Here is a 23146-nt window from a genome sequence, read left to right as displayed (position 1 = left end):
TTGAAAACAAAACAAAACTTCTCCCCTTGAAAGACGACAAGAAATCACTATTTTCAATTTTCCTGTTTTTCAGCCCAGATATAAAATCTCCTATAGGATCCCTCCAAATGCCTCCATGTTTCAGACTACCCTTCTGATTGACTGATTTAAATGAGCCCCTCCTGGCTGGTTGGAAAGGAACGATTTTGTTCTCTGCTCCTAGAATCCAACATGCAGGGATCAAAGTCCTGCTCCACGGTGTATGAGCTGCTGTTTTGATGAGCACACTGTCTTAGTGTGTGTGACAAAAAAGAAGTGGTACCTCCAAAATTACCAGCCAGACATTCAGATTCCATACTGAGCTCCCTCCCTATCACCAGGGAAGATGGAAAAACAGCTTTGGTGTCCTTACTAGAACTCTTTGTTAAAAAGAAGGGATCCACACTACAACGAAAATGAGGAACACCCGATCCAATTCCCCTTAGGTTGATCCCCATCCTACGAGTTTATGTTACTCTCTGATTGTTCTCCATGAGCATGCAGTCAACTTTCATTTAATCTATTGTTCTGTGACCCCCTGTACAAAACCAGACCGAGCAGGTCCTGTGTATTTTGGATGCGTTAGCGCTGCCCGCCTGCCCTCAGGGTGTTTGAGTTTTGGTTTGTCCGTGAATCAGCAACATCGCAATGGCCAGCAACAGCCAGTGCACTTTAATTTTTATTTAATCTCTTAATTTCTGCTTCGGTCAAGCAGCTGGTTCGTGCTGTGACTCCATTCTGTCGTGTCCGCTTTCCATCTTTGTGACGTGTCTCATGAAATGTGTTGAAAGTGACCTACCTTGGCCTGTTCACGATATGCTGAAAAAAATGCTAATCTTGTCATATTTAGCAGCTGCGTTCAGAAATGCTACTGTAAGCCTAAGAGGGCTAACCAGCACTCTTGCAAGATGTCAGAACTATCAACCATTACCCTGTAAGTGTACGCACTCCCGTGACATTACTGTGTGTGTATGACGCATGTTGCAGTTAAATGAGTGGATGAGAGCAGAGGGGAAGTAACCAGAGAGCAAAGCATTCATTTAGTTCTTGTTGCATGTAGAATTTTTTCTTTGTTCTTGTTCTGTGCTTTTGCCGATGCTCCACGATCGAGGATTTTAAGGTTGTTTTGATTTTTTTTTTTTTTTTTTATTATGGCTGATGCTATTGATGGTTTTGGGCAATGTCTGTACAGAATTAATAGCTGCTCTTTATTGCACAGCAAAGAGGTGAGCACCTTCATACTGAGAGAAAATGTTTCACCTGAATGTTTCCTAGAAAAACTGGGTGAGGTTGAGTCAATCAGACCCTCAGTGGGTATAAGACATCTTTTGTCCATTGAACTTAGCGAAGTTAAATTAATAAACACCCAGGGGTGAGGAAAGGCTAAAGTTGATCTAATATCAAAATGAATTGTGTCGATCAGAAGTTATAGAATCATGGAATCACTGAGTTGGAAAAGACCTCCAAGATCATCAAGTTCAGTCCAATATTGTCAAATATCATCAAATATAGAATGAGGCATACAGAAGAGTGAATAAAAGTCATTCAGCCAAGAGCTGTGTGAATTAATCACTATCCTGTAGTCCCTCTGACTCCTTGCTTCTTGCACAAGAAGCCCACAGGTTTTCACAGATTTATGGAATCATTAAGGTTGGAAAAGAGCTCCAAGATCATCCTCTCATTCTGTTTAGATGAGGTGCAATTTCAGACATTTGTAATATGTTTTCTGATGATCTATCTCCTGAATTTCACAGCAGTTTATAAGTGTGAATCAGCGTTCTCTGAGGTTTCCTGTCACACAGACAGAAACTCCAGGATTTTGCTAAAGAATATTTAGTAGTTATCTTCAACACCATTAAGGAAAAAAGATTGGTTTGTAACTTAACTGCATATATGATTATGTTTTTTTAGTTAGAAAAAAAATGAAAGTGAATTTTCTGTGTGATTTCATATATCTTTGAGGTATTTAAGAAATAGAACAATAAAGATGCTGAAAAATATTCAGTCAACAAACTGAAACCTTGTAAAAGCAGATAGAAATAGAGAAGACAAAAAGGAGCAGCTCCATCTTCTACACAGAGAGCAGCTGAAGACTTAAGAACAGTTAGGTAAAACTGGGAGTTAGATTTAGGAGGAGATAGTTTGAAATATAAAGTTCACTGCCTAATGGACATCCTGATGCAGCACAGACATCCTGCTGGGCCTTTGCAGAGAACCAAATTTTACATTAAAAGCAGTCTTTCTGAAAGATGGGAGACTGATAACTCTCTAAGGTGAAATCCTCTACCTAGTCAAGGGCAAGAAGAGTTCAGCCTAAACAGGAGGTATTTAAACCTATGTTTTTTGTGTCTGTTGAAGTATGAAAGTCTTGGTAAACTTGCCTGTTTTTCAAGTCCTTGGTGTGGAGATGTGGTTTGTGCATGGAAAAATTAAAAATCTGGAATTATTCAGGTGTTACCTCAGGTGTTTTGGAAGTGATGCTGCAGACCTAATAAAATTTTGGAAAAGATCTGTCAGGGAGATTACTGAGGTTCCTGAAAGTCACTTTAATATGTTCAGCATTTTGTGATAAAATAGATCCTTCAGTTTATTAAACATGAGCTGTGTCGAGCATTTCATTACTAATGACATCCTGTGCCTTAGTGGTTTGCTCTTTATCCTTCAATTTGAAATAATGTCACGATTCTTTTTTGCACAGATTTATCCCAGAGATGATGAATGAACCTTTGGCCAGAGAAATTCCTCTAATCTAAACCTCACAAATCTATAGGGCAGAAATTTGTGTGACAAACTCGGTCCAGGTTCCCTTTGAGGTCAATGGATAGATTTAAGATGTGATAAGAATTTCCTTAGGGGCAGAGGATTTGTCCTTTTGTGTCAGTGATTCTTCTTCTTCACAGACAATAAAGGGAATTTAGGTCTGCCTTTAATTTCACAAAAAATAGATGCCATCATTGCAGATATGTCACAGCATTAAGTTAATCAATATATACATAAATAGGTGTACTCAATACCCACAGAGTTTACAACAGAAGTCACCTCTTGTTAAAAGATATCTGTAGCACACAAGAATTATGTTTTAAAAGTGTATTTTTCTCTGCATTGACTTGAGAGACAATTTTAAAATAATTTCATTATCAATATCTACGCTATGTATGTCCAAACCTCAGTGAGGTGAATATTGCTTTTCAGGACTACACACCTTGATGTCTTCACTGCAAAAGTTTATATTTGATCAAAGTATATTTCACTTAGGACGGCTTTTAAACTGGGCAATTCTCTTATTTTAGAGAGGCAGGACCAAATGGCAAAGCAACAATATAATATTCCTTCAAAGTCTATGGTTTCAAGACTTTTGCTTCTTCTTTTTTTGATTTTTTCTCTCAGTAAGGTTCAGAAGTTGAGACTTCAGCAATCTCCTTAATAAATGTGGATGTGCAATGGAAAAATAAAAGCATGGTTCTTTCAAATACTGGTGAAATTAGACAACGTTCCTACTTAGTGTTTCTTTTAGCATAAAGTTTAATTTCATTATTCCATAGAAGAGTGAGGGAGAACAGAGGACACCATTATTTGTTTGTACTAAAACTTTATGGAAAGTCCACATTCATAGCCATGCTACTGGAGAAATTCTTATGTTTGAAGTGAATTTAAGGAAAATAACAGCTGGAAAACAGAATGCCAGCCTCAACCAAAATTGATATTCAAATTGCTTTGTTTTTTGTTTTTTTTTTTTTTTAAAGTGACCTTAAGACTTTCCTCTCCCTGTGGGAATGTGATTTGCTAGACCTTGTGCAGAACATTATCTTCCAAACAGGCACCTGAACAATTATTGTCCTCAGAACTTCTAGATCCACTCCCCCCAAGTTTCTTGCCAGTCTGAAAGACTGGGGGAAGAAAAGAGGATTAATATCTTTGGCTGTTACACGCCTGAGAATTCCACTGTATCCTTTAAAATTTTCATTCCCTGTTGCACATAAACTTATACATCTCACAGGACCTGCTTTTAGTCTTCTCTCTTCTCAATGTTCTTAAAAAAAAAACAATTTATCATCATCCATACAGGCATTAATGTCTCTCAAGGCTTTTCTTATCATTAAAATCTTCTTTACCTCTTTATTTATCTTAATAATCTATAAACTTCTGAATATGTAATTTAATGTGTTTTCTTCCTCACTTTTATGACAATATTGAAGACAACACCTCAAATAAGTTGATGATGGCATTATCTTTCCAGATCCTACAAACTAATTGTGTGATTAATCAGGTATTATTAATGCCAGAAAACTGACAATAAAAAAAGACTTCCTCTGCATCTTCCCCTGAATTAATCTCCCAAGAGTGCAGTGAGACAGAACATATTAATAGACAATTCTATTCTGACTTTTAGATCAAAACAACATTTATCCTTTTGTTGTTGTTGTCATTAAGTCTGAATATAAATGATAGAAGATATGGAGAGATGATATTTTTTGTCCAGTTTATTGCCTTTAACTTGTTTGTTTGTTTTTTTTTTTTTTTTTTTTTTTTTTTTTTTTTTTTTGTTTTTTTTTTTTTTTAATTCCATGACTACTTTAAGACACTTATATTCTTTACATCCCTTTTTTACATAAATAACATTATTCTTTAATCTCTTCTTCAAAGTTTCTGTTCCTTTTTATTAACCTAATTGCATGTCCATGGAGAAAAAGGACTAGAAAGGACTCCAAAAGCTCTTTTACACTGGCTCACTCCTGTATAGATTATTTTTTTTAGAGATCATCAAAGCTGGACACTCTGAATGCTTTTCATCACCCCATTCCAAGGTTGTTCCTCTCTTTTCAAAAGTTTTTGGCCAATATCTAATTATATAACCCACAAAAAGAGTGTTCTCTGTTTTGTGGGGTCTCCCACCAAGACCTGATGTTTGGTGTTCATCAGATTTATGGCTCAGGTGTGCTTAGTGCAGTCTCCAGGCAAGAGTTGGGATGAATTTATCCCCACTGGGGCTCAAAGTCTGACCGAGGGACACCAGCACTGCACTCGTGTCCCCTTCCCAGATCACTACTGGAGATGTTTGTGCTCACAAAATTCTTGAAAGCGTGTTAATTAAATCTTCTAAAACAAACACATCATTTTGGGTTATCACTGAGCATGAATTAGCAAATTCCAATCTGTCTGCAATGTACCAAATAGATAAAAGCAGAGGGGACATTTGAGTTGGAAAATCTTTACAGATTTTTACCTTCCTTTGTCCTCCATCTTCCCTCTTCACTTACCTGAACATAATCAATGATATTCTTCCCCTCTGAAAATGTCCTGGAGTTTTTTTAGGTCACTTTGTTTGTAACAAAGCATTTGCCTTATTGTCAGAACATTTGCTTCCTCTTTGCTCTTTTTTTTTTTTTTTTGCTGCTCAATCAGACAGTGGCACTCACCAAAACATGCACAAGCCTTTGCTGGCCCCTGCTTTGGGGCAATTTCACCAGTAAAGTGCTCACATGTAAACCATTTATTTCCAGCCCTTTTGTTTATATCTTCTAAGCTTAATTTCCCTCTGAAACTTCTTTATTCTGAAGCAGTGAAATGGTTAAACAGTGGAATTGCACTTAGGTTTCCAACTGTATAAATTGAGACCAAAATCAAACCTTCAGGTATAGTCGTGAGTACAAGAATATGCAGGGGGGTTAACTTTTATTTGTATGGCTGTTGGTTTTTTAGCTTTATTTATGTGGTTGTTTTGGATTTTTTTTTTTTTTTTGCCATGCAGAAACATATTCACACACACACACACAGAAATCAACAAAAATAAGTGATTTCAAACACTCCACTGGGATTAAGCAATTGGGTGAGAGGTTTATAATTGTACCATAGTAGCAGTCTGAATCCCTTAGCAAAATTCCCCTCATTTTTTGGCATGGTAGGAGAAAATTCCTGCTTCTAATAATGCAAATTAAAATAGCAGCAGCGAGCATTAAGCATAATTAATGTGCCATTACTGTAGCAGTGTGAAGAAGGGGGAGCAAGCTGCAGTGTGTGTGCAAACAGGCTTTGGGAACAAATAGGAATGTCGCATATTTGTTTGTATAATTATGCCGTGTACGTATTTCCCAAAAGTCTGTCAGCAAAATATTTTCTGTGCTTTCTTCTTTAATGAAAATGCAGGTTGCTAATTGCAAGGCTGCATTAAAGTTCTTTCCCTCTGTTGTGACAGGAGACTGGCTCGCTCCACCCTGCTGCTGATCCCTTTGTTTGGAATTCACTACACGGTGTTTGCCTTTTCTCCTGAGAATGTCAGTAAGAGGGAGAGGCTGGTGTTTGAGTTGGGACTGGGATCCTTCCAGGTGATTATACACTGAATTCAGCTTTCCTTAGAACCAAACCTCTGCTCTTTATAACTACTTTGCATGTAGTGTGTCTCTGCTCATTTACGTGTATGTTGTTTTTTTTGGGTTTGTTTTGTTTTTTCACTCCAGCTATTTTCTGTCATTCCTTCAGGATTTGAATTACTTTTTTTCCTCTCTCCCATTTCCCTAGGGTTTTGTTGTTGCTGTTCTCTACTGCTTCTTGAATGGGGAGGTAAGATTTTTAATATTAAATGTCCTTCACCTGTCATTCACATCCCATTTTCTTGTGGGAGTAACTGCTGTTCCAACTGTCCATTCTAACTCATCATCTACCATAATCCCTGATACTTTAGTCTGAATCTCACAATTCTCAGAAAAAAAAAAAAAAAAAAAAAAAAAAAAAAAAGAAAAGGATTTGTGATGCCTTTATCAAAACAAAACATTGGCCTTACCAGAGATGACGGCTCAGATTAAGGCTTCCTGGCAGGGGTAGGATATATAGAGGTCTCTCTTGAAATGTCATCCCAGGTACAAATTTTGCACTGGTTTTATTGAATTTTGCCCCGTTCTTGCCAGCACATTCTCCCAGCCTGTTCAGCTCTCTCCAAGAGGTCTGGCATGTCTCTGTCACCACCCAGTTTGGAGCAATCAGCCAAACTGCTGATGCTGCTTGAAATCCGAGATTCATCAGAAGATGGTGAGGCCCAGGTTGCCAGAGAAGCTGTGACTGCCCCTGGATCCCTGGAAGAGCCCAAGGCCAGGTTGGACAGGGCTTGGAGCAACCTGGGTAGTGGAAAGTGTCCCTGCACATAGCAGGGGTGGAAGGGGATGACCTTTAAGGTCTCTTCCAACCCAAACCATTCCATGCCCTGTGTGGGGTCCAGTATCAATACCTGGAGGACACCATTAGTGATAAGGTGCCAGGCTATATAAAAAAACATTTTTCACCTCTCAGTGTGGTCTCCTTCCCCTCTTGCAGATCATCCACCCACCCTAATTCTTGCCAGCTTTCCTAGGAAGAGGCTGAGGGGAACAGCGCCAAGCCCTTCACTGAAGGTTGAGTTTTCTTGGGTGCCACCCAACTGGTGCCAGCTTCTCTCCTGAGCCCTGCCACCTTCACCCCTACACACACACAGCCCAAGGGTGTCAGATGCCCAGAGCCATCCCCCAGACACCACCCGGGTGCCTTGCAAGCCTCACACTCCTCTCAGCACATGGCAACTGCTGCTGGCCACATCTGTGGTTTCTGCTGGTTCTCCCATTCCAATCTGCATTTCCCTGCCTGTTTATCTGACTGAATACAGGAGGTAAATGTTTTCTGAACTGATGTTGCCTTAAGAGGAGCATGGAACATCTAGAGTTCATCCATTCTCTCCTCCATTGCAACACATGTCTTGTGCAGCCCAACAGTTGGAGTCTTTTCCTAAAATCACCTTTTTTTCTTCTTTTCAAGGGGGCTGACTGCAGGTATAGTCTGACATTGCTGATCTCTGGACAAAGAGGTCTCAAACCCCTTAGTCCAGGTGACTCTTTCTCAGATAATCCACAACAATCTTCAAGCTCAGCATGCAAACTTATGGGTTATCTTTGCCCATGGGCAAAGTCAAGATCTCCTGAAGCCCCTTGGAATGAGTGGGGGGTGGTTCTTAGCCAAACCAACACCAACAGATTAATTAAAGCCATTTTCCCTCTCAAGATATCAGAAAATGGTAATTAGAGGATGTCTTGTGCCTCCACTAAATTTCCTACAGCAAGAAAATGTTTGGAATATCACAGATGCAAAACTATTCCCTTTTCACAGAAAAACTATAACTCCATTCTCTATCTGATTTATAAATATCTATGCTTTAGATAACTTTAACCCAAATAGGAATTTTTAGGTCCTAGAAAGAGAATGTAACCAGTTGGATTTTTCCTCCCTGTAGTTTTTGTCCATACAGTTGAAGCCCTTGTTTAGCATTTTTATCTTATCCTTCTTGAAAATATTAATCCTGGAAAATCCAGCAATGACTGTTACAGCAGCTGTAATAGTGATACAACGACTGTTATCTTTGACACAGCAGCTCATTGGAGATTGGAAAAATATATTGGGAAAACATCTCTACATATTTCCTTGTTCTTACACTATTTCATTCAGAAATATGATACAGGGATGAGTAATCAAGTAAATGTTGGCCCGAGCTACTACAATCTCTCTTATATTAAATCTTTATATATTTATACACTTGTGCACACCCCAGCAGTGTTGCCAGGAAACTGGTAATGAGTGAAAAGTAGAAAAGCTGTGGGATTATTCACTTATTGCCTAATTGAACTTTTACTTTGGATTGTTTTACTCTTGGTGATTTACTGTGGGTGCCAATAAAAAAATAACCTCCCAAGAAAAGGAGGGTGGCACAGATGTGCATTAATCCCAGAGCTGGGCTGCTTGGAGAGGATCTGAAAACAAGAGCCAAAATTCTGTGTAAACATCCAGCCATTAAAGGCAGGTGAGAGAAGCTGCCTCTGTGGACAGGATGCTCCAATATTATCCACTACTTTTTGATTGCTGGTTTCTTTGGCTCCTTACTGTATCTTTGGTACTGGCCAATGATGAAAACAGGCTGGTTTTTCCTCCAGGTGGTGTTGATCAGGTCTTCCATGCCCCTCTGGGCTGATCCTAAATTATCTGAAGTCAGACATAGAACCTGGGCTGGGCTGTAGTTCCCCATTACATGCCCAGACCTCTTCCAGCCATGGAAAAGTAATTTCAGATTTTGCTGAACTGAGGAGTTTAATAATAACCTTAAAAACAGTTCTGTTGAATTGTGGGGTTTTTTCTAATCTTGATAATTTGTCAGCATGTCCTCGAGCGGCTAAGTACATAAAAAATGACCTTTTGAAGTTTCTCCCTAAAGGTGCAATCAGAAATAAAGAGAAAATGGAGGAGCTGGAAAGTCAACCGGTATTTTGCTGTGGATTTCAAACATCGCCATCCTTCTCTAGCGAGCAGCGGAGTGAACGGGGGGACACAACTCTCCATTCTGAGCAAGAGCAGCTCTCAGATTCGGATGTCCAGCATAAATGCAGAGAACCTGGCGACATGAGCAGCTGAGGACAGCAAAGCAAACAAGGAGCAAACCAAAAACCATCCCTTGAAAAAGAAAAAAAATGAAATAATAGTTTTGGTGGTGGTGCAGGTCTCGCTTCCTTTCCTTTCCTTTCCTTTCCTTTCCTTTCCTTTCCTTTCCTTTCCTTTCCCTTTCCCTTTCCCTTCCCTTTCCTTTCCCTTTCCCTTTCCCTTTCCCTTTCCCTTTCCCTTTCCCTTTCCCTTTCCCTTTCCCTTTCCTTTCCTCTTTTTTTTCCTTTTTTTCCTTTTTTTCCTTTTTTTCCTTTTTTTTCCTTTCTCCTCTCCTCTCCTCTCCTCTCCTCTCCTCTCCTCTCCTCTCCTCTCCTCTCCTCTCCTCTCCTCTCCTCTCCTCTCCTCTCCTCTCCTCTCCTCTCCTCTCCTCTCCTCTCCTCTCCTCTCCTCTCCTCTCCTCTCCTCTCCTCTCCTCTCCTCTCCTCTCCTCTCCTCTCCTCTCCTCTCCTCTCCTCTCCTCTCCTCTCCTCTCCTCTCCTCTCCTCTCCTCTCCTCTCCTCTCCTCCCCTGAGATGAAAAAGCAAAGGAAATGTGTAAATATCTCTTTTTACCAGTCACTGTAAATACCCAGCTGTACTCAAGGCCAATCATGGAGAATGTTTAAAAGACAAACAAGAGGCCAAACCCACCCACTCAACTATTCCCATTTCAGAGCATCTGCGAATAATCCGTGTCCGTCCAAAGTAACAAGTGATTGCTGTGCAGTTGTGATCCTTGGTTGCCAAAATGATCCTACTCTGTGAATGGACATGACCATTGTCATTTTTCCACTTGGTTTCCATTTTGGGCTGGATTTGCCTATTTTTGTTTTTCCCTAGTCCAACATGTCTTAGCCTGTCCCTGTCTTTCGGCACGTGAATTTCCGCAGTGTTTCTCTTTGGAGTCTTAGGATGGAGCTGACGTGCTTGGGTTGATCAATCCAGCTGATTCAGGAGGATCTCCAGAAAACTGAGTTCATGGCTGGATCCAGTCAGACATTCCCGATGGATTTAAAGGAACAGCTGTGCCAACACAAAACTGCACATCAGTGCAGGAACTTCAGGCGAGAGCAGTGGGATCTGCTGTGCTTTTCCGTACCCAGGAACACTCCCAGGAATGCTTTCTGTTCTAGCTAAGCTGTGAATTTTCTAAAAGGGCCATGCAGTTGAGATATAGCTCTATTTTTGGCATCGATTGATAGATTGATCATTTGGACTCTTTGAATAACACAAATAACTGTCCCTCCCCTCCCACCTTAAGAGCAAGAGGCAGTTCCAGGGTGGCCTTTCCCTCCAGATGACCTTGAACTCTCTCCTCCAGTGGCCACACGTGGCGTGGGTGGCCTGTGGGGCAGTGCTGTCACACAGAGTGCCGTGCCTTTGCAACCTGGTTGGTTTCTGACTCTTCCCTGCCAGAGCAAAGAGGCACGAGAAGGACCTGGCGGGATCACCCTGGAAGGTAAAAAAATCACCTGCATTTGGTGAGGGAAAAAACCAACTAACCCAAACAGTAGGATGGCACGGAAGGAAAGGAAAAAGACTTTGGATGACTTCCCACACCTGGCAGTTCTCTCTCTCTCGGAATATTCTGTTTGTTTCACCACCAACAGTCTTACTGCTTTTCTTGGAGAGGAACTCGAATGTTCTTTCAATCTTTGCCTTGTAGTTAAAGCCACGACTGCTACAAATCTACTTCAACCCAATGTCGATGATGTCAATTCTTAAGAGTCTTTATACAGCGCAAAAAAAAAAAGGCTTTGAGGGCCGTCCTAGCGCTCCCTTCATCTTGGATTTATGAATTTATCAACTGAGAAATATATATATATCTCAAATATATATATATATATATATGTGCGTGTATGTGTATGCATATATTACAAACAAAGACGAAAATGGCATTTTAAATGTGAAGTTTTGAACTGAAACTAATAGTAACCAGGAAATTCAAAATTCAGGCTTGTTCTTTGGTGTTAGTTGACATGATTATAAACTAAAAACAGAAAAAAAAAAAGTGAAATACTTGGAATTTTAGTGTCAGCTGAGTGTGAGCTTTTAATTTCACTGGTTTTTGTTAGTTTAAGTACAAAAGAAAAAAGAGTTTTGACATCATTTTAAGCAAAGATTTTTAAAGATAATCCTAGTTTACTTATTTTTAAAAGGAGAAAAAAAGAAAGATCTGAGAAAGTTGTGCAAAAGATATTAATTATAATAATACTTAACACTTAGATAAGCCTTTATGGGACTATTCTGCTCTTGGCTGGAGCCATCTAAATGAATGTAAATTTATTTCAAAACAAACAGAAATGTTGCTTGAGGTCATATTGGTACAGGATCATGCTCTTAAGAGATGGGGACAGCCCTGTCATGTGAAATCTGCCGTGGCACAGAGGACCAGCAAAACAGTTGAAACCACTTCCATTGTACTCCAGGTTCATAAATGGGATTTATATGATCCAAACACCGTTTTTTCCCCATGTCTACAGCACTGATTTGCTGCTCTGACAGCAGAATTTGTTTCCCTCTTCCCAGCTCTCTGCAAAAGTCAAAGTGTTTTTAACTGATGGATTGGCCCTTCGTCTTTCTTCAGATGCTTCTTAAAGCTATTTTAGAATGTTTCTGCAGGAATCAGGTACTTTGCTGTCCAGACAGACTTGGGGAAAGGCAGATCTGTCAGGTAAATGCATATTTGGCAATTTTCTGTAGGATGGGCTTTCACAAGGTTTCTATTGCCAACACTGTAAATATATTATTAAAAAAAAACAAAACAAAACAAAACAAACAAACAAACAAACAAAAAAAACAAAAAAAAAAAAAAAAACAAAACGAAAACCCAACTATTTTTTGCATGAATGGCTATTAGGCAGTTTTCAATCATTAATAAATTAGAATTGTGGAGAAAAAGATGTCAAACAACTGCCTCTAGGTGGAGACTTTTTCTTGTTTCAGTCCAGAGCAAGAAGGTGTTTGGATCTTCTCTTTTTTTTTTTTTTTTTTTTTTTTTTTTTTAATTTATCTTTTTGCTGTTGTTGAAATTTTTCTGAGCTTACTTCGGGGTTTTGTTGTTCTCCTGGCCTTCCTAGAGTGCTCTCCAGTTTGAGTTGGTGGATCTCAGTCCAGTGCCTTGTGGGCAAATGTCCACATCACCAAAACCACCCTCTGACCCTGCACACTGGAGACCAGGTCCTCAGCTAAATTAAATCAGTACAAAAAATTGCTGTTATTGTTAGAATTAACTGCTTCACCTGGAATTGGGATTTGGCCTCAGCACATTGTTATTACCATTAATTTCTGTTGGTCCCAGATAGAGAGTCAATGCATGGAAAAGCTGGGAAAAGTTGGATTTGCTCCTTAATTCCTTGAGCCAATGCTTAGGAGTTTGGAGAGCAGTGGAGGGGAAATTTCTACTGTTGCAGACATTGTGTTTCTTCTTCAGTAGAAAAATTGAATCTGTTCACCAGCACCGAATTTACCTGAAGAAATGGGATCTTCAACATATCAAATATAAAATATATTAAAAAAAAAAAGAAGGAAAAAGAAAAAGAAAAACAAAACCTTCTATTATGATTTTATTTCTCCTATAAAAGTGTTGATGCACTGGCAGATTTGGCTTTTCCTGAGTTGCTGGAACTTTCCCAGTGTCCCTGGAAGGGACAGGTCACACTTGAGGTGGACACAGTTATGGGATCCAGACTCTGATGCCATGGCACAAATGAGCTCTCCACAAATCTCTCTGTTGAATGTAAGCTGCAGGTGCTGGCCGGGCGTGGCCACCCCGCAGTGGCTGTTTTTCCATTTGCTTCAGGAGGGAAGAATCCAACAGGCAGTTTGCTTCTCTGTGTGTGTAAATATCAACTGAGTGTAACAGTGCTTTGTTTGATTTTTCACTGTGAAATATATTTTGGAGCTAGAAAGGCTGTGTTATTAAAAACAATACACAATTAAAACAAACAAAGAAACAAACAAACAAAAAAAAACAACGAAGTGTGCAGTGCTCCTTGAGCCATTTTTTTTTACCATGTCCATCATGTATTTCCTGTCTAATTTTCTTATTTTGCTTTTATAAATGTACATAAAACTTTTTGTGCTGCAGGTTTCGTGACTATTTACTGTATCTAACCACTGTTTTGGTTATTGACTTGTCAGTGTGGAGTGCTGGTACTTCAGGACAATTCACATCCCAAAAATGAAAACTACAACCTAGATTGTAAAGGACGAGGCTGTTTCATTGCTGCATGGTGATGTCACCTCCTTTTACTTTCACTTTTAGTATTTCTGGAACTCAGAGTGCAGGGAAAGAACCTTAAATGCTTATTCTGGGAAGTTTTGAATCACAAAGGAAAACCACCCAAGTTCCTCTGCATCATTCAAGTGCATAATTTGAAAACCAGGTGTTAAAATGGAATGGTGGGAGAAGGGATGAAGGTAGGTGGGTCCGGAGGAAAATGCAGTTTGGAAGTTAAATCCAGACACTTTATTGGGTGTTTGGCTGCTCTCTTTCAGCATCTGTCTCTCATTGCACCTTAAGGACAGTGTCCTGCAATGACAAAGGTAAACAACAACCAGAAGTGGCCGTGAACTCATAATTTGAGTTTACCTTTGCCAACATGACTCTCCCTTGACTCTCTCCATCATCAATGGCAAGTGTGAGATACCTTCCAGAAGGGACTGAAATTCATAGAATCAACAACCAAGGCTGGAAGTGACCTTGAATGACAAATTTGGTCCAACCTTTCATGAGAAAGGGAGTCAAGATGTGTTTATCCCACACCCTGTCCAGTTATCTCTTGAAAACCTCCCCTGATAGGGACCACACCTCTGGGGAGGTTTTTCCCATGAATGGCTGTTCTCACTCTAAAAAAATTTCTGTTTTATATCCCTCTCCTGGTGCAACTTGTCACCCTTGTATTCTCCTTGTGGATCCTTGTGGAAAAGAGAACCTTCATCCTCTTTCTGACCACTCTTTTAGTAGTGGAATTGTTTGGTGAGGTGGCCACTGATGCTTCTTTTCTCCAGGGAAAAATTCCTTCAACTTTTCTTCACTGCTCCCATTGTCCATATCTCTGATGATCTTCATGGTCCTCCTTGTGACCTTCTCCAGTCTGGCCACTTCTTTCTTGCATTTTGGGGACCAGAATGGGACACAAGAGTGAGTTTCTTGGACTCATGCTAAAAACCTGACCATGAGACTCTGATCCTCCTCAGAAGGATTAGTTGCCATAATTTGCCTTGCCCATTATATTATAAAATTGTGGCTTTTCATAATATTTTCATATCAAAGGTGGATGAAATTCCACTTCTGAATAGCAGGGTATATCCAGTGCTTGCATAGGAAGGGACATCTGGTCAGCTCAAAAAATTCAGGTTTTTTTTTCAAAAATCCCATGGAAAAAAAGGCACTAGAAACTAAAAGTAGGCAAAGCGAAAATGTTGAAGAAAAAAAACATATTCACTCATTATGAAGGAAGCTTTTTAATTTTCATTACTTTAATATTATTTTACTCCCATTCCTAACCTGATCACCCCTCCTTTTAAAATTCAGCACCATTTTTTCACCTTCTCTTCCCACTGGAAAGTTACTGTAAAACTTTTTTGGCAGTTAAAAACCTTTATCTGAACCTGGAGTTGAAATAATTCCTGGCTCACTTGCATTCCTTGTCATACTGATCTTGCCTCCAGTTTCCTTCTCTTTTCCTGAGATATAAACAGCTTTATTTCAGATGAAGTCTAAGTTTGTCTTTGATCATACAGCTGCAAGATAAGACTAAAAATAATCATGCTATTAAGCTGCATTTCTCTCAGCTCTAATCCAAATTTGGGCAGCAAAACCAGTGCAAAGAATCACAGATATGGATTCATTAAAAATAGCAGGAAAATTACCTGGAAGTAGCCAGCCAATCATCCTGGAGGGGAAAGGAAATAAAAAAGGAACAATAAAAATTAAGAGAAAGATTTCCAGTTCTTGAAAGTGTATAAATGAGATTTGGGGGTTGAGCAATTTTTGTTCAGCCAAACCTGAAAGGAAAATAACCCCAATATTTTGCTTTTCTGTCTGCAGTTGCAATCTTGCAAGAGAAGCTTTTCCAACCAAATAGATGGGACACACATTCAGTCAAAATGCTGCAGGAAATCATCATTAAAATAGATTAAAATACACTGATGGTGTCAGTTTGGGAGGTTTCAGTGCTTTTGTCTGACACTACTATTAAATCTCTACTAAATGTGGCCTGTGTACCATACAAATATCCAACTTTACACTATTTTTTGAGCCCTGACAGAAATTAGTTATCAAAATTTCAGAGTTATAGCAAAAAAAAAAAAAAAAAAAATTCACAGTGAATTTAACAAACAGTAGCAACAAAAGAAATGCAAACCCCATTCATTTAATTTATTTGCCTTGGTATTTGAATTTGGGTTTTAAGAGTGTTTCAGAAACAATTGCCCATGTCAGAAGTTTTCAGTCTGTGGCCTGTGGAGGCTTCAGAGCCCAGAGATGGTTTCTGAAGTGTCCATGGGTGATTATTAAGGAAACTAAGTTCACTCTTTGTATAACAATGGATTCTTTAGGCTATTGAAGAACTTTAGTCCTTTCTGTATTTATGCAAAGGCTCCCACAGATCAAAAACCTAGAAAATCCAATAAATTAGGATTTTCCCCATAAGATGATGTGATTCCACAATACCAGACTTTCTCTTTTGTTCTGAGATCTTTCTCATGTGGGCAAGGCTTCCAGATCAAGGTGTGCTTATATTATTAAAATTGTTCTTCTGTGACCTCAGCAGAGCTGTCACAGCATGGAAGGTCTAAAGGCTTGGTGAGAACAGGATAGATGGACACCCCACATGGGATCCTGCTTGGCATCCAGACAGGATTAGTGTCTGCTGTAGCTCCTCAGTCATATCTGTGGATATCGAGGGAATAGATAAACTCACAGAGTGGGATTCAGTCCAAAGTCAGACCTTTTCATCCTTGGGCTCCCGTTTTTGCAGCTGTGGAAACGTACATAGTGCAAAATTACAACCAAATATCTGTTCTTAAGTAGTTTTCTTCCTTAGGAGTTGAATATTAAGTTGAATAATAAGTTGAATATTAGATGTGTCCCTTTCAACATCTGGCACTACTGGCATTAGTTATTCTGGCTCAGAGTTAAACCCCTGGAAGAGATCTTGAGCAGAAGTCTAAGGACACACCCACATCACTTAGACACCCAAAGTGAAGATTTCTTCCTTTAATCTTGTTTCTCCACTTTGCCTTTTTGGTCACAGGAGAGAAATGAGCAATTTCAGAGGACAAGCATCAAACATTTTTGATGTCTGCTCCGGGGTGAGATGATTCCCACTTTGCAAGTGGCTGTTTCTCTCCACCAGGACATCTCCCTGACCAGATTAGAGACAGATGCTGACCCTGAGGAGGCCTAGATAGAAATGAATTTTCCCTGGCAAATTTTCCCAGTCACTATTGTTCTGTCTCATGCATGCTGAGAAATTATGGTTTTGAACATCTTTGAGCTGGCTCCTGTTGGGTGTTACCAACCAGATTTGGGTAATGTGGATGCCTGATAAAGAGTTAGGAGCTCTCATGGAGAGTTTTCAGGACGCTTTGTTCTCCCTGTCAGATTGTGTCCACACAACCAGCACTTCTGTGTCCAGGAACAAACCATAGTAACAGTGCACATGCAGTAAAAAAAAATAAAACAGAAAGGATTTTTACCCTCTGATTTTAGCAGTCAGGCACGTGCAACCAGTTCAGAATTGCATTTAAGAACAAGTTAGGAGGATATGGAGGATGCAGTAGCAGCTGAGGATGCTCTGATGTTAATGATGCTCCGTGTATATCTGTACTAAAGAGCTAAATTCAGCTAAATACACATTGTACTTTGTGTATGAAAACACACCAGCAGAGCTTGAACAATGTCTTGAACCTCGTGGTCTTTCACCTTCTTATGATTCAAATTGCAATTTCCCATTGGCTTTCTTTTGGGGAATTCATCCATGTGAAGAATTACTGTGTGATATGACACTGTGTGATATGACACTCTTCAGTGTCTGAAATTACTTAGGCTTCTGCATATGCCTTTCCCAATGGACTTTGTGCTTGCAGAGAAGTCTCAAGAGGCCTTTGTGTATCGGTATAATCTGTAAAAAAAACCACAAATACTTGGTGTGTTCATTCTCTTTCCCTTCTACTTGTCAATTTAGTGGCAATGCACCCTGCTATAGCTCTGAGAAGAACCAAGCTGTCGGATGGAAAGCTGTATTTTGGCTTTTGACTGTGTCAAGGTACAAAGTTACTGGCCTGTTGGGTCTAATACTGACCTTTTTTGGTCAAAACTGGTTTAATTGGTAATGGGATCTGGGGTTATTCAGCTTTGTTATGAGGTGGAAACACAGATATCAACTGCTGCTTTCTAACCTTTTTTTGTGTTTTGAGAAATTGTTTTTAACATGTATACTGCTGTAGATGACACAATAAATGTATTATCATTTTGTAACAGTCTGTTCTGATATAAAATTGCACCAAAGAGAACTTTTTGTCTGTGAACTTACAGGGTAGTGTATTCTTTTCCTGAAGTAGAAGCTCTTTGGGCTAAGAGGGTTCACTGGCTTCTTCATGGGAAGGAGAGCCTGGAATCTTCTGGCAAAGTCAGTCCTGGACCAACCAGGGGTGAGGTCTTTGCCTTGCAGTGTTCCTTCTCCATAAATCACTGGTGTTTATCTCCCTGCATCGATATCAGGCAGGACTGTGGGCCAATATCACCAAACCAAATGTAACACACTCTCTAAAAACCCCTGTGCCTCTGGGTTTGATCCACAGGAGAATAAATATTATTCCTACAGGAATAATATTGTTGTCCTCAAACAAAGACGTTGCCAGTGGTCAAAAGTGGAAATAGATTGGTCTCTGTAACACCAGATGGGTTTCAAGGCTTCCTTTCTTTTATAGCCAAAGTAAACCTGAAGAGTTTTATCATCAGGGTAATTTTTAAAGCAGCAAATAAAAATTTTTAAAGCAGAACCAGAGGACACAGCCTCGAGCTGCACCAAGGGAAATAGAGGTTGGATATCAGGAAAAAGTTTTTTACAGAAAGGTGATAAAGTTCTGGAATGGCTGCCCGGGGAGGTGGTGCAGTCACCATCCCTGGGTGGTTTAACAAAGCCTGGATGTGGCACTGGGTGCCAGGGCTGAGTTGAGGTGTTGGGGCTGGGCTGGACTTGATGATCTTGAAGGTCTCTTCCAACCTGGTGATTCTGGCAATTCTGGGAATTCTGTGAAGTACATTCAAACTCCTGAAACAGAGGATTCCTCAAAAGATGAACTATTTCTGATATTTTCCCCATCTTCATCCATCAGTTACCATAAATCTTTGCCTGTCTCTCATAAATTCATGAATCCCCCACACAGGCTGCATCTTTTAACTCTTTGTTCGGCCAAAAGTACAGGTATTTGGAGCCATGTGCTTGGATGCGAAAATGGACACACCTTTAGTGAAACTGAGGTCACAGATGTGTCAGGGAGCAGCAGGGCTGGAGATCACCACCCCACAGCATCACTGAGGCAGGACCTGGGAGCAAAGGGAGCCATGGACAGGTGGGGGATTGGGAAGGTCAGGGCAGATCCACATATTTTCATTTTTGCTACATTTCCATACTGTAAATGCCCTTCACATGTATTTCCACCTTGAACTGAAGCAGCCTCAGGCCCTTTTTTTTTGAGGGCTGGATAATGGAGCAGAGGATGTGTTTCCCCTTCCCACCATGTGCAGAATGGCTGCACCAGTCAGTGTCTCCCTAATCACAGAAATCAAATAAAAAAGCAAATGTAAAACAGGGAATCTGGAAAAACTCAAATTTCTAAATGTTTTATGTAGCCTAAGTGATTTTTTTTTTTTTAGGCAGAGAAAGAAAAGGCACCTCCAAAAGTTTTTAGCCACTCTACAAGCCCCGTGTAAATATTCACTATTTCAAAGACAAAATCCAAGACAAGAGCACATTTGCTCCAAATCCTAGACACCTGATTTCAATGAGGAGAACTTCATTTAGCCAAGGAGCAACTACCTTGAATTCAGTTGTATTTTCTGCAATTGAACAAATCCTCCTCATATACTCAAATAATTCTTGCTCTGGGTGCATTAGGCAGCTTCAGGGAAGCTCTCAACATGCAAAATAGATAAAGCTGCCTGCTGGAAGGATTTCTTTTAATTTGGAGCCCGACCAATCAAATTTTCAGAAAAAAAACATGCTGACATTATCAGAGTTAGAAATCTACTCTCAGTTAGAAATTTCAGTTACCTTAACAAACTGTCTTTGTTTCAACACCATAAAAAACAGCTGGAAAAGTAGATTTTGGTCTTTTCAGGGTGTCATGGAGTTTGTAAAGGGATTTAAAAAGAATTCTTGCAGAGTTAAACTCTGCAAAAGACACCAGGGCATTAGCGGAGGAGAAAGCAGCTGATGCAATTTAATGATCTCTTGCAGCTGCCCTTTGGGAGTGGTTTAAAACTGATTCAGGAGAGGTTTGGGAGCCCTGCCTGGCTTTGTGGGCTGCACACATCCAGCTCCAGGAGGTGGCAGTGGCTCCACACGGAACACACAGCACAGTTAAACACTGCTTGGGATGCTTTTGCTGCCTTCCCAACATTCTGAGAAGCAAAACATCCTTGCCCTATGCATTCCTGACTCATAAACACACCCACATGAACTCAGATGTGTCATCAAAAAGGGATCAGGGATCTTTTCACAGCCCAAATCAAATATTTCTCCAAGAAATTTTAGCACCCCCCAGGATTATTAACCTTTTGTTTTATAAAGCCTCAAATGAAATATCCAAACTGACACAAAATTAAATGTACAAACTCAAATGAAATATCCAAACTGACATAAAGGAAATGTACAAACTCACAACAGCTGTAATTGCCACTTGCATTTTATAGATGTACATCATACATTTTGTATACAAGTTCTCATTACTATGCTCAGCAACAAAACACAGGAACAGAGGTTTACTTTTAAAAGTAAAGGTCAGAATAGACAAAATTACTCCTTACAACAAACATGACATTGTGACAGATGGGTTAAATGCCTAATTAATAAATAACTTAATTGAATTGTATTTATAGAAGCCTGGACAATTCACCTCTGCTCTAACAGAAATAGAGATGAAGCACCTAAAATCAGCAAAGAGATTTCCAGGAGTCAAATGTTTGCTGACCTAAATAATTAACCAAGAGCAGAGCAAACTGAGGGACTGGAATACAGATTTTTTAAAGCTGAATTGATACTGGGACTTGAACAGTGAATGGATGGCTGTGTCCTCCAAGCCTGTTGCAGGTTTTCCTGGGAATGCTCCTGTCTTGACCCATCTCAGGTACCTCCTGTGCCTTTTCTTTGCTTTTGGAGAGGTTGAGGTGGAGTGCAGCTCAGTCCTGATGAAAGAGGAAGGTCACCCAAAGAATGGTGCAAGCACAGCTCTGGCTCACTCTGCTTCCCCAGCCCTCACAGCTGGGTGTGCATCCTGATCCCTGAACAAAGGTGAAATCTTTGCCTGCCACTCTCAGCAATCCCGCTCTGGCTCTGATTATGATCTGAGCTGTCATCTCTAATGCTGTAAAAATTGGTTTTGGAGATCTGTAGGAGAAGAGAATCCATCTGACTATCAGCAAAGGATCTCACTTTGAGGTGTCCCATTGAAATATGAGACCACACAATTGCATTTTTTCTCCTAACACTGCAAGACAAAATTATTGTGGCATCGCACAACGATGTGCTTGTTTTTGTTGAAGGGCCTCAGCAACTTTCTCAAGGGTTTCTTGGGCTTCAGGTGTGAGGGTTCTGGGAGATTTAATGTTGCAGTCTCCTCTCAATAAGTTGAAAAGTGGTGCAAGTTCATCATTGGTGAGCCCCAAAATTGGCCTGATCCAATTGATTTCTCCTAAAAGCTGCTGTAAATCCTGTAGATTGCTGACATTGGTTCTGAGTTGTATATTCTGTGGCCTAATTGTTTGCTCTGTGATTCTCCATGCCAAGTATTTCCAAGGTGAGAATTCTTGGACTTTTGATGTAGAGATTTCAGTCCTGCGTTTTGAACTTCTGCAGTCATGCTGTCAGGAGCCTCCTGCATTTCTTTGTGTGTTGGTGATGCAATGAGCAGATCATCCATCCTTCAGTTCTGTCACTTCACTGGGTGTGGTGATAACGAGCTGAGAAATGCTGGGCAGGACTGAGACTTCAGTCCTCAAAGGCAGGTCCTCAAAAAGCACAAAATTACCCTTTATTTGGGTGTCTCACTGACTGATCTTCAAAGTTTTGAATGTCTATCCCACCAAAAAAAAAAAAAAAACAAAAACAAAAACATCTGGGCACTAAGATTAGGTGTGTAAGTCATTCTGAGCACAAGGTAGCCCAGCTGGCACCTGCATTGGGTTTGCTCTGATTTACTCCTTCTGACATCATCTGCCTAATATTCGGCTGCTCCATATTTTTCTTTGGACAATAAAGGGTTTGAGATCTTCTGGCCTAATTTAATCTCTGTTCAATAGGCTTAGAAGGAAAAAAAAAAAATCAAACAGGTGTTTTGTGTCACTGAAGAAGGTTTGAGTTTCCTTTTAAAGCAGATTACTGTTCTATAGTAAGTGCTTGTCAGGTTTCTGGGCTTAATTTCCATTAGATTGTCTCAAGACATCTCAAAACAAGTAGTAAAACATCAAAAATCGTTATGGCAAAGCTTGGCTAGCAAATAACCCTTTCATATGATGGTTAGGAATCATGGTCTTGGAAACTGGAAATTTTGGGAAATGCTAACAAAGATATGACAAACATTCTGGCCCTCAGAGGAGTTAATGTTTTAGGGTTTTGGTTTTTTGGGGGTTTTTGGGAGGTTTTTTTTTTGTTGTTGTTTTTGTTTTGTTTTTGTTTTGTTTTGTTTGCTAATCTGTAGATTCACTCTAGCTCAAAATCTGAAAATTTTCACAACAAAACAAGGGTGTTTTATGTTTCAGGAGAGAACCAGGGTTGTCATGCAGATCTGTGCCAGGTGAGAAAAGCAGCTCCTGTTCAGGACAGAGAATTTACAGAAGGCTCCTTGTGGGAAATGGAAAGACAGAAACTTCCAAAGAGACAGGAGGGTTTGATCTGCAGCCTTGGATGGAGCTTGGATTGATGTAAAAATAAAGTACACAGACATAAGCAGAAAAATCATAAAGTTATGTCTCTGTGGTTGTAAGAATCTGCCTTAAGTAAGTGTGAAACTCTACTGATAAGGTGGTGAAGGGTGTATAATTTAGGGGTGTGGTTGTATGGAGTAAGCTAAGAGTTTAGAAGTTATAACAGAGGCATATGTTCAAGTGTGACAGAAGCCATTGGACAAAAGTATCTGCAGTACAGGAGAAGTAAGTAAAGGTGATAGGTGAGAAAAGCAAAATAAACCTTGTAATGACTTTTTGTTGGGGTGGAAAGTTCTATATTGTCTTGTAACAAAGAACTTGTGACTACTTTGAGCTATGGCCAGCTGTTCGCTCCTTTGAAATCTCACAGCCTCTGAGACTGATGTTTATCTGAGCAAAAAAAATAATTCCTAGCCCCAAAATAGTCCCATCCCTTCATTGTTAGCAGCGAGAGCTCCTGACACTATGGAAAGCCACAAAGGACCCAGTTGGCCACCTCATGGGTGGAACATTGCAGAGTCACAGCTACTGGTCCTGCTGGGACCCC

General features: G+C 40.0%; 1 protein-coding gene across 5 annotated transcripts in view; it reads left to right on the top strand.

Annotated features, from left to right (window-relative positions):
- The window catches only part of ADCYAP1R1 (ADCYAP receptor type I), a 144159-nt gene extending 134682 nt beyond the window's left edge, over positions 1 to 9477 (top strand). For 2 of the 5 annotated variants that reach the window (XM_053958498.1, XM_053958507.1), the window contains 4 exons: positions 869 to 952; positions 6212 to 6341; positions 6535 to 6576; positions 9229 to 9477. In XM_053958498.1, the coding sequence (XP_053814473.1) occupies positions 869 to 952; positions 6212 to 6341; positions 6535 to 6576; positions 9229 to 9438 (466 nt within the window). In that variant the 3' untranslated portion in view covers positions 9439 to 9477. The remainder of the gene's footprint in view (positions 1 to 868; positions 953 to 6211; positions 6342 to 6534; positions 6577 to 9228) is intronic. The other 3 variants (XM_053958514.1, XM_053958533.1, XM_053958523.1) reach the window with 3 other exon arrangements.
- Positions 9478 to 23146: the final 13669 nt, after the last annotated feature.

The sequence above is a fragment of the Vidua chalybeata genome, chromosome 1 (assembly GCF_026979565.1).
Source record: "Vidua chalybeata isolate OUT-0048 chromosome 1, bVidCha1 merged haplotype, whole genome shotgun sequence".
Classification (NCBI taxonomy): Eukaryota; Metazoa; Chordata; class Aves; order Passeriformes; family Viduidae; genus Vidua; species Vidua chalybeata.
Note: the sequence above shows the minus strand (reverse complement) of the source record. Positions and strands in the feature narration are given on the sequence as shown.